Source organism: Scatophagus argus, chromosome 5 (genome assembly GCF_020382885.2).
Source record: "Scatophagus argus isolate fScaArg1 chromosome 5, fScaArg1.pri, whole genome shotgun sequence".
Classification (NCBI taxonomy): Eukaryota; Metazoa; Chordata; class Actinopteri; family Scatophagidae; genus Scatophagus; species Scatophagus argus.
The window spans coordinates 5,379,523-5,391,840 of NC_058497.1; the positions used below are offsets into that span (position 1 = coordinate 5,379,523).

Below are 12,318 nucleotides of genomic sequence, written 5' to 3' on the forward strand. Positions count from 1 at the left end.
AGAACCAAGCTAAACAAGAACCTCTATATGGAAAAAGGGTTTCATGTTTTTCAAAAAAGTGCATAGTTAAGTTGTGCATATGGGCAGGGAGCTCAGGTGGACAGAAAAGATATAAGGGCTGATGTTCAGACAGTGAGGGTGAGTCTACATGCACATCAATCAGACAGGAAAAACCCTTCAAAAACCTGTGTGTGTGTGTGTGTGTGTGTGTGTGTGTGAGAGAGAGAGAGAGAGAGAGAGAGAGCCCATCATGCTCTTTGGAGCCAGTTGGTGCAGCAGAGCTCTAAATTTAGCAGGCTCTTTAGTAGGAGTCATCTATCATTCAACAGCACCCCTCCCATGAGGAGAGAAAAGGCAGTGTGTGAGTGTGTATGTGTTACAGAAAGACATACAATAGCAACACAGACAAAAAAAAAAAAACACAAAAAAAAACAAATGACCTGATATATTTTTATATAGGCTTTATGGCTTTTTTGCACTCTTATTGGTTAAATTTCCTGGGCTGGAAATCTAAAATATGTTTGTAAGCTGTAATAATGACAGAAAGAAAGCTTTTTCCCTTTTAATAAATGGGGCACTACAAGACCATCCTTCCCAGAGGAACGACAGCATCAGTTGTATGAGAAAGTGTTTCAAAATGACATATGCTTATGTCAAAAAGTCATAAAAGACCTTGACATTATACTTTAACACGAAGAGAATGCTGTTTGTTTCTGGTTTCCAATCCACAATTGATTTTATTTTAATAAAACATGACCACAGATTCTCCCTAACCTTAACCGCATATTGATTATTGTAACCATAATGACAAAAATCCCCTAACTTGAACAAAGTTGGCCCACTGATAGGATGATAGTCAGATCGAAAAACTCCTCTATCTCCTCTCAATTCTAGAGGCAGTTGCAAAGTATGTATTTTCTTGTTTTATTCTGAGGAGCTGTTGGGAGCTACTGTTCTTGGTGTTAAAAATGAGAACGCAGAAAACACATATCATCCTGATTTTTTGTTAACTGTAGATTTTTTTTTACGGCTCTTGCAGTTATTATTCATCACTGTGTCAGTTAAATGGCCACAATTTAAAAATGTGTAATACCATGCCTCACTAATCAGTGTGATGCTCTGCTTGTGGATCAAATTTGCACCACCCTCATTTGCACATTAATTTGGTGCAAAATGGGAGACAGCTGCATGTGCTATTATTTGAGCCTGTGGTAATGATTTGTGCTCCACATAGCAGTTCAGGGCCTGAGAGACAGCCAGCGTGTGTGAAAGCTGTGTGCCTTTTCTCTTGCAGAATCTCCTTCCTCTCTGATTGATATAGATGTTGTGAGGTCCTTTACTGTTTTCTTGTAAACACGTAGCTTACCAACAAGGAACCTCTGATGACAACAGTCAACAGCAGCAATATAAAAATGCCAGATGCTCGGCATTCATATTGTGCTCAGGAGATTTTTGTTTTGATTGTAACCCTGGACCAGATAGGAAGCAACTGTAGGAGAGGACCTTGCCAAGTGGTTGGCAAAAATTATTCTGTTTCCCATCTTTTATTGTCATGACTAAGAATGCATTCAGCCATTGTGATGTGCACAATGGTTGCGAGCTAACACTTTGAAATGTGCTTGTTAGCTCTTAGGGTCACATGTGAAATGGGGAAGGGAGCATATAAAATTGTAACAGACGAATTACTATCATAAATTTACCTTCATTGTGTAATGGACCTTCAAACACAGAACAATTTGCATGAGCACGTAATGATAATACGATAGTTAGGTTTTGAATGCCAAGTACTAAGATTAGGCCAACAAGTGCTGTATTACATAGACCTTGTGAGTTGCAAAGGCTAGGCAGGTTGGGTAAAACCTCCGAAGGAGAAGACGTATTTCCTTAATGCTAAAGCGGCACTGTTTTTTAAATGAGGGATATGTATAATGACTATATGTGAAAGGTGTCTTTTGCAGTGATAAATCCACAGAGAATTAACACCCCACTGTGGAGTTTCCCCTGTTTCATCAACATGCAGCAGAAAAAAAGCTCTGATAAACTCAGTGTATACTGTAACTACTGAGCAGTACACAGCAGACACAGTTTGTGACTAGAAGATCTTGATAAGCATGTAGTACATTAAGTATGAGACAAGTAAATATATATATATATATATTATAATACATATGTTATATATTATATTGTATTGTATTTATATACACATTACAGTTGTCTTGCTTGGTTTACCTCATATCTGTCATATGTATGCTGTAGTAAAGATTATATTTCATATTTTCCACTGCTGCCCACTTAAAATCAGATAGTCCCCTGAGTATTTGCTTGATTACTTTCCTGAAAAAATAAGTGTTTTCCACGGGGTATCTGAAGGCTATGATGTCACTTTCACATTTATTTTCAGTGATGTTTCCTTGTGGAATCATCATTTAGATCTCAATTATCCCAGTTATTTTTTCTCATTCTTTTTTGCAGCTGAAAGGCTCGAGGTGACTTCTTGATGTTTTCCTTTAGCCAAAGTCTCTCCACTGTGTCAGAAAAGGACACAATGCAGGCTTTGTTCTAACTGTACACTAAGCATTTTCATGTTTCTCTCTATGTAGGACAAATTCAAATTTTGTGGCAATATGGACACAATGAATCAGCTTCAGACAGAAGTTCTACTTAAAATGGTCCTATTGGGCCAGATAAACTTCCCCTTAGCATTTCATGAACAGGACTGCAGTGTTCAAATGATTGCTTAGTCTGGTGTCTTTGGATCACAATATTTATAGTACAAGTGTGGTAAAACTTGGCATACTTTTACAATACTATCACTTTCCAAAATGGGTCTTTTTCTCATTGTTCTCACTCTAACAATGGGTCATGCTAACTTTTCAACTGTTGCCTCTCAAGAGAATTAGGAAAACATCACCACCAAGACAACATATAGAAATTCAGACATGCAGCTCTGAGTCATAACAAAAGTAAATATGCAAATTAGCCTCAAAAGCAAGCAATATTTTACCAAATATTTTGTATAGGATCTTCTTAAAAATCTTACCTGTGTGAGCCAAAAACAATTTTTTGGACCATAAAGACTAGATCCAATTGTCGACATATGGCATATGCTGAGGACAGCTTCAAGATTGACAGTCTCCTTCTGAGACACTTGAATGTAAGTCTGCATTGAAAGAATATGAAACTGCTCACAAAAGACATGTTTGATACAAGTTCAATGCAAATTTCTTCCAACCAATAAAAACCTCAGCCCATCTCCCTCAACAATGCACAAATAGCAAAGCTTAAAATATTGAATCACACTGAACACAATAGGGCTACAAGCACAAAGCCATGCTGTCTTAAACTACTCTGTGTCTGTTATTAACAGATAGTACACTCTTTTTTTCCCAGCAGGTAAAACTAATATCTACAACCATCTTCCAGCCCTCTGTTCTAGTCATTATGTAGACTCACAATGCCTGATTGGATTGCACGAGAAATTAATTGTACTTCTGCGATAAACCAATGTAGGGAAAGGAGGAGATTCTTCTGTGGAAGGTTTTTCAGGGTTTGAGGTATCAAGAAGTTCATTTTGTTTAAAAGACATTAGCAGATGAGGAAAAAGTGGCAAGAAGACGAAAGGAGATAGCGACTTAATGAAACTTTCCTTTCATGCCCGGGGTTTCAGAGGCAACTATTAACAACAGGGAGGATAGATGAGAGAGAGAGAGAGAGAGAGGGCGTAAGAAAGAAAAGGAGATTCAAAAAGTCTTCAGGAAACTCTACAGTTTAGCAACCATTGTACTGCCTGTCTCAGAGATGTGCATTGTGCCAGCATAGTTCTTAAAAACTTTTATTACCTTGAGGTAAATAAAAAAAAGAATAATGAATTCAAGATCAATTTAGAAAATGGCCTAGAAATAACTATCTGTCCAAATCTTTTTATTAACCACAAAAAATTGTCAAAATCCAGCCTAAATTGGCATATGAGCAAATAATTCAAAGGCGTGATGTTATGAATTTTATCATAGGTAAATTATACTTTATGACAACCTCATCAAAGAGAAAATAGTCTGACCTGCTGTTAATGCCAAATGAAAATGATGAAATGTGCCCAAGTCAGTACACTTCATACACTTCCTCTGGAGACCATGACCGTCTGTACAAAATGTCATGATAATCAGTCCAGTAGAATACAATAGAAATATTTTAGTCTGGAACAAAGTGATGGACCAATCAACCACCCACCACTGCCATCTTTAGAACCACACAGCTTGCATGGCTAATGAAAAGTCACATTCTTACAGGGTCATATAGAAAAACTGAGGTCATGATTCCAAGTACACCAAACATACCTCTTACTCTGCCCTAAAGAGACGCTCAAGACACTCTCAAAAGACCAGACACCATAAAGTAGGTCTCTAGACTTAGATTTTGTATGAATTCTTCAGACAGCCGTCATGATTTCTGTAAATTTAAATCCCCTGAATGTTACTTACTGTCTTTATTTTCAGTTTACTTAAATTCAATTCAATTTAACCAACTTTATTTTTTTATTCCTGCAAAGGCAGTGCATAAACCAGGTCAACAAATACACTCTAAATATATACTTGCATTCAAAATGCCAAAAAACAGTCAAAAATAGAAATTGGTATGTAAAATCCAACACCATGTTTCTCTCTTGTTAGATCCAACCGCTCCTGAGTTTTTAAAACCTCAAACATTTCCTGGAAAAACGCAGAGAATGTGACCTCACTGTCATCAGTGGTAATTATGACCCTGAATGCTGATTTTGCACATTTATTCTAAAAAAAAGAGAAAACCTTTGACTGACAAGGCAAAGATCTCCTTTGAAAAAGGAAGTGGGGTTTGTGAGAAATGTGGATTCTTCTTGAGGATGTTGATGATGCTTAAAAAGTTACATCTTATAAACACCAGAGAAAATGTGGAATGGATGAGAAAACAGATAGGTGACTGATACTGACCATGCCTCACACATGCCATGCCATCAGGAGGCTGATGGATGACCTCTTTCATGCTATCTTCCAATCAAGACCAGCGATCTGTCTGGTCAAATTAGCCCTGGGTGCTGCATCTGGATGTCCAGGCTCAGCTGGGCGTCTCTCCCTGAATCAAATGTCCTCGCTGGGTGAGTGCAGGGTCTTGTGAGTTGAGGTGACCTGTTCGACTTTAAGATGGCATCCTTGATCAACAGACAGCTGCTATCTACACACATGTCTCTGGAGTGAGCGTATTTGCTATACCAGTTTGTTGCAGTAACTGTCACTTAAAACTAGTTTGGTGCATGATATGAGCACAGGCTGTATTTAAAATATGAAACTCACTCTTACACTTAATGGAGTTTTAATTAAATATTAAATAAGAAATGGCATATTTAACCAACATATCACCGAATGAAATTGGTGAACTTTTTTTGACTGTTTTTCTAAAACATTTCCAGTCTTGGCCCACTTATACGAACATTTCTGTTGCCTTAAGAACTTTGTGTAATTCTTTCCAATTCTGACCCCATGTCAGGTAACACCGTGTTTTATCTCTGTGAAATATTTGATCCCTTAGTCTTCATATGACATGCCAAGCAATGAAATGGCAGAGGAGAGGAAGTGAAAAAGCTCTGCCTATAATAAAATATCAACAAGGATAAACATATGTATGGTAAGCACTTAAGAGTAACTTAATCCATTAAAAAACTGCACTCTTATTTAATAGTGTTATGAGAGTTCACCAAATTAATTGGGGTTAATTAAATGATGGTCTTTTTTGGATTGTGGGTGGATTTCATGTGCAGCCAAGCACTAAACAGAAATGCATGCAAGTTTTTTTAATGTACACAAAAACACAACAAACCACAGATGTGTGTTGAGCTTTTAATGAGTCATGGACAACCACTTAGTGAGGCCACATGGACTTGCTCCCTCTTGTCAGGAGTCTTATATTATTGGGGCAAGATACAGATTAACATGGTTTAAGAGAAGCAAAAAGGTCCCAGTGGGTGTTTAGCACAGGTTTAATCTACACCTTCATCCCTGTCTGTAAGACTGGACCACAACCTGCTTATCAAAGCTACAAAGGTGAACTGAGGTACAAACTTTTGTCAAGTTAAGTTTGACCATCTGATGCATGTGTTCCAGAGTATCACAGTATCTCACCTGCTCCAGTTTCCAGTGGAACTCGGCCGGTCTGAAGGTGTCCACCTGGGTGAAGTCTCTCCTCAGCAGGAACACCAAGCGGCAGTTATGGACATACAGGGAGTAGTGATGACGGTTCATCTCTGTGAGAGGAAAGGAGAAAGAGGAGTAGGCACCAGGGACTATATCATCACACCTACACACTGTCAGCTAAACCGGGCTTGTGATTTTGTGAAACCTCACAAACTGGGACAGCAAGAAGAAGACCAACTTTCTGAAGGACGTTTTATGTTGGTTTACACTTGAATTTTTAAAGCAAAAACACTCAAACTTTAACAATAACTGTAACAATGACTCTCTCTCCAAATGCACTCCACGATCATTTAGAGTGTGATTTGTAAGAAGCCTTCCTGGCCTTTACTGCCTCATTTGTTGTTGTCCAGCCATTGTAATGGGGTGCAGCCAATTTCTCATCATGTAGCAAACTACAGTAAGAGAGAGCTAAAATTCTGTTGCTTATAGATTTTAGTGATGTGGCCATCCTGCTCTGAGTCAGCTGCCTCCTTGCACATTGTGTCAGAATCTCAAGTCAGAAAAACACCCACCAGTCTTGTCAGAGTTACAGAGCAGTGTTTCCTTCTCAGCTCTGAGCCCAGGACTGGGTCCGTGCTTCATCCATGTAGCTATGGTGAACTGGTCTGTCAGATTCTGGGGTACCACCCAGTCTGGGATTTTAGCCGCTTGACGACCGTCAAACCTGAAGATCAAGTCACTGTCCCTGCCGCTGTCAGTCACCAGGGAAGCTGTCCAGTTGGTGGCAGCGCTGGGAGCAGGGAGAAGGTCAGTACTGCCTGAGGAGGCCCCTGGGGTCATTGCCATGGGAACAAATAAGAGGTGTGATAGAAGATGTGTCAGTAACAATCATGGCACATATGCGATGTATATCAGCCTAACCTTGGCTATGATTGCTTATGAGTAAGCCAGATGGCAGGGCTTAATATGTAATCAATGGGCCGAGATGGATAGAGGGTGTGAGTATTGATTCATTGCAAATGAAACTGACTTTCAAAAGGAAAGAGATGTGAGTCACCATTCACAAATTCACAGCATAACTCACCACCAAAATGTGGCTCTATGGAAACGGAGAGGACATACTGACCGATTACTATGGTAACACAACGAGTAAGGTACAACAAGGACTTGGTGAGAAAGACAGTATGCAGTGTGAATCAGCACATAAATTGTTTACAACTGTCACTTCTGTTATATGATCCGTGTACTCCTGATCACACACAGGGAGCATTACTGTACTGCACTGAAACATCCTGTTCCCTTTCTCTTCTTCCCTTTAAGAGGAGCTCCATCATTCCCTTGGCACAGTAACCTCAATATGTTGAGCCCTGAACAATCTTTGTTTTCAACTGTCACCTTGACAAACATTATTTTTGCCACATCACTCATCTTGCTCCTCAATGTTTTTGACGTGCCCTCACTGAGCCCTCTGTCTGATGGTGAAAAATGCATTTTATGTATTTAAATACTATTTATGAGTCATTTGTTACAGCTTTCGAATGGTAATAAATCAAAGCCATAAGGGAATCATGCTGTTCTGAGAAAAATTGGGCAAGGTCAGGAATTACCATGTCTCCCTTGTCCACTCAAACAACTGTTCATTTCTGCTAATAACGCAACATTAGCACATTAACAAATGCTTTTCCCTGTCTAAAAAGCTCTATTTTTCTCTACCTCGCACTCATGCCAGTGTGGATGTTCTGACTCCAGTAATTACATTCCCTCAGTAAATAAATGTGCATCGACTTCTCCAGCACCCAGCTGCAGCCTCCTCTTTGCCCGATGTCTTTGTACATTATCTCAAATTGATTGTGCTTTAAAAAACCAATTACAATTTATTCTATTCGCTATCAGATAACGATTATGAGGTGCCTGAAAAGGACTCTTTAGTGGTAAACCATGCATGGACCGGGAGCCAGGGGAGGCAGGGAGGGGACGTTATGCATTCAGATGAGCTTGAATGGGGCTTGTGAAGGCCGTTAGTCAAAGATGATGACTCCAGCCCCCCTGCTGGCTGTGCGGTGTGGGCGGGGAGGGGGAGGCAGAAAGGCTCGGCTGCTTTGTTGGTGCTCTGGGCACCAATGTGGAAGCTCGGCCTCTCATCAGTCACTGAGGAGAAAGCGTGGCTACATCTGAGGCGGCTAATGCCCTCGCTCTGTCACATCATTAGTGACACAGCTTTAAGTTGCTATTCTGGTGGCTTCATTTAGCACAGGGGTTTACCAGGGACACAAGCAGAGATAAGAAAGCAACATGGACCAGGAGCTTTCAGATATTGGTTTGAACAGGGTAGTGAAAGGCACCCCCGGTCTGACCCTGGTTCTCAGACTGTGAATTCCAGTGGTGCTTTGAGCAGCAGCTTCCTTTTAATTCATGGCATAAACTTTTGGTTTGCCACTTCAGTCAGGAGTTATCTTTGATCAACCATTCACTATATATCCTACATATCCACCACCATCCTAAAAGCCACAGGTCCAACTCTCAAGTGATTCATTGCTACATGAAACACATGCTTAATTTAAGCTTTTAGTCTTTTTGGTCACACTGGTACAATTACGGTACTCAAAACAGAACGGAAAAGTAATTTTTTTGTAGAACCAACCGCAGAGTTTCTGTAGAGATTTCTCAGAGTAGGTCTCACGGTCACAGCCTTTTCCGATGTGACTGGTCTGCAGCTCCACTGTGGTCCTCACAGACGACAGCGGCCCATCACAGGTCTCCAGGTGCATCTTGGGAAACAGCTGTTTACTTCCTGTTCCTGGCTCATAGTCCACTCGCTTATTCCATCCTGAGAGCAGAGGGAGACAGAGTGGTGGAGTTAAGGAAGGTAGAGAGGACTCTGTGCTGCTGTGGAAAACACACAGCCCTGATGCAGACTATTATCTGGAATGATATCTGATTTTTACAAGCCTACTTGTTGCTTTTGTTATTGCACGTTTTCACATTTTGTCCATTTAGGCTAACATCAAAACAAGACTCCATTGCCAATTTTTCCACTGTCACTGATATTTCTGGCATCATAACTCAATATCCTTCTGACAGAATGTGTCCTGCTAATGAAATTGCTGCATTTTGTTGGAGTGCAGTACCTGCAGTAGTCATTACCCTGTCACTGTCTGTCCTGTCAGCTGCAAATTGTGTTTTCTGACTGGGCTAGGTTATTATTTTGTGAGGTGGTGATGTTTTTGCCTTTCCCTTCTTTGTTCACCCTGTGCGGTGTGAATTTGTGTCGGCACAGTCTTTTCTAGAGATATCAACAGAATGAACTGTAAATTATGTTGCCTGCTTTGCCTTTTTAAGAGTTTTGTTTACAGTTTGCCAATCTCACTCATTATCTCAGTTTTAAACAGCAAACCGGCATATCCAAACATGCTGTCCACAGAGATTTCCAACATTTGCTCAGTCAGAAGCCTGCCAGTCCACTTACCTTCTTCTGTCATTCAGCAGCAGCATTGCACCACCACTGTATGAAACTAGTCCTTTTTAAGAGCAAACTATACCGCTTCAAAGTTAATTGGGCGCCAAACTCTCAAGCATGCTATCCAATCCATGTTGTTTGTTGGTGAACACAAATGAGTTCCCATTCATCCATCTGTCTGTCTGTCTATCTCTCAAACATTGCTAGATTGGAGCTGGAGACATAAGCATGAAGCTGAGCAGAATGCAGAAGAAGAAAGGGAGCAGTTCTTTGTTGCTCACCAGCCTGTTAAATTTGCCATGTTCGCTTCCTCACATGCTCACCACCACCACCTCATGCTCAAACATATACACACGCTGCATCCGTTTTGTTGGTGATTTACCTCCTCTAGACTGTGTGTGCTGTGGACTGCTGCAGCACTGGGATTGTCAGTGATGATGAGAATAGGTACAAACAATGGTGTACACTAAACAAGACCAAAGAAACATGCATGAGAACAACAACAACAACAATAACAACAACAACAACAAAAGATACAAACACAAAACATTGTACTGATTTATGTGTTTTTGTATTGTTTTCTCAAGCTCATTTTTTTTGCACACAGTTACTGTGTCTATGTATTATGTCTTGATTGCCGCATATCAAATCACTTTATTCTATTCTCTTAACTCAAGGAAGTCGAGAAATAGCCTGGGACACAATCCCCTGAAAAAAAAAAAAAGTTTGTCCTTTTTATAGCTCTGAATTTAATGGGTTAAACAAATGAGACATAACATAACAATGAATGACCTTCAGAGGTGCTGATAGACATATCTTTAGACTTCAGACAGAGCCAGAGCAGTTGTTACCTCCTGTTTCCAGTCTTGTCCTGGCTTATTGATCCTCTGATGTCGATGCAGCTAAGATAGTGAATAAATGTCTTTAAACAATAGAGTATTTTCCCTGTAAAATCAGATGTATTGCATGTAAAATCCAGTGGTGCTGTTAAGAAAAGCTGTCAATATTCTCAGCAATAACCTTCTGTTACAGTAACTGATGTAATGTCTCAAAATGAATGCAGTAATGAATAGCTGATACAACAAGGCAACAATAACCTTGTGCCTTATGTGCTTACTGAATCTGTTTTCTGGTCTTTGTTTTTGCTGTGCCATGCTGAGTGAAAGAATAGTGCTACACCTTTCAGATTCAGGTTGGAGAGAGGGCCTAGCAGGTGCGCTGCTAATAACATACTCTATCGACATATCGTCGGCTCCACATCTACATCCAGAGAAGGGAGGATGGGGCAGAGCCTGGTTAAGAATGCACTGACAGAAGTGAGGGAATATGGAAGTATAAGTGAGGGGTGATGGGTTGAGGACATAGTATGCATATAGATATAAGAGGAAGGGCTGGGTTGAGTGTGGAAGTGGGTGATTAAGGTTTATGGGTTAGAAAGCACTGGACAAACATGGGAGATTGTGAAAGGTGCTGACCCTGAGAAGGATTCACTCTCACCACCACTTAATAGTTTTTGATCTCATGGAGTGAAAACCTGCAGTCCATTTGCATAGAAGAAGCAGTGACCAGCCTCTGTTCACTACTCATGATCATTTCAGATATATGCATACAAAGAAGCAGCCTGTCTCCTGCCTCAGTGCAGAGCATGTCATTTAAATTCACACTCTGACGGGGCACCTGCCTTTTTACACTGACACTTTGATGAAGAAAGAGGATATCTATCATATCATTTATTCACACTTTTAACTTGCGATTTCCATTTCCCAATGGCTTTTAGCTACACTAAGTGTGTGGCTCTAAACATAGAAATGCTGACTGACTTGTCAGTTGGTCAGTCAACCAGTTTGATCCTCACTGAAATATTGTTTTATCTGCTAGATAAATTGATCCCAAGGCTATTGTTCCAAAGGACCATTACTCCAAAACAGCAGTCCAAAAAATGTTTCTTTGGACTGTAATTCAACTATTTCCAGGAGAATGTATATGTTTATAGGTGTGAGCCTTCAGAGCAGTGGGTGTTTTGGGGATAACAAGTTATCAGAAAAATTGACATTTGGTCCAATTTTGGGGATGGTTGGATTGTTTGGAACAGTGTGCCAAGGGCAGTCCCTAATAACTTGGAACGACATTTTGTACTGACTTTCACGTTAACCAGAGGATTATTTTTCCATCCATGTTTATGACCAAACAGAAGCTGCTAAGCTTACCACACTCTCATCAGCCTCAGCTGCACCTCATGTTTACTACCTAGAATATACAAGTAAACTAACATGCTAAACTAAGGTGATGACTCCAGTAGCACCGCTTTGCCTAATTACACTTTCACAAAGGCAATACAGCATGTAAGGAGATGCTTATTTTTGTTCTGTTTGCAGAAAATGTTTGCTACGTGTGTCATTACCTTGAAATACCAAAGGTTACTGGAATGGAACAGTACAGAATACAAGAATACAAGTCCAAATAGGCAAGATTGATCGTCCTCACGGGCAGTCATGATCTCTATGTAGCTCCCTGTGGGTGAAATCTCTTTTTTTTGTTCCTGAAAGTCCATATGATGTACCTTTTTACATATAAGTATACATTTCATGCCTGTTCTGAAATGATCCTTACTTATTTGCGCAGTGCAAGAGGTCAGTGTTCTGAATGCCACATCTATTCCACGCTGATGCCTATTACACACACATGTTACTGTCAAACACT

General features: G+C 40.2%; 1 protein-coding gene across 1 annotated transcript in view; it reads right to left on the reverse strand.

The window, feature by feature from the left end:
* The window catches only part of LOC124058875 (calsyntenin-2-like), a 209,570-nt gene that overhangs the window by 41,961 nt on the left and 155,291 nt on the right, over positions 1–12,318 (reverse strand). The window contains exons 6-8 of the mRNA XM_046388472.1: positions 8,803–8,988; positions 6,734–6,991; positions 6,150–6,271 (exon numbers count right to left, since the gene is read on the reverse strand). Of these exons, the coding sequence (XP_046244428.1) occupies positions 6,150–6,271; positions 6,734–6,991; positions 8,803–8,988 (566 nt within the window). The remainder of the gene's footprint in view (positions 1–6,149; positions 6,272–6,733; positions 6,992–8,802; positions 8,989–12,318) is intronic.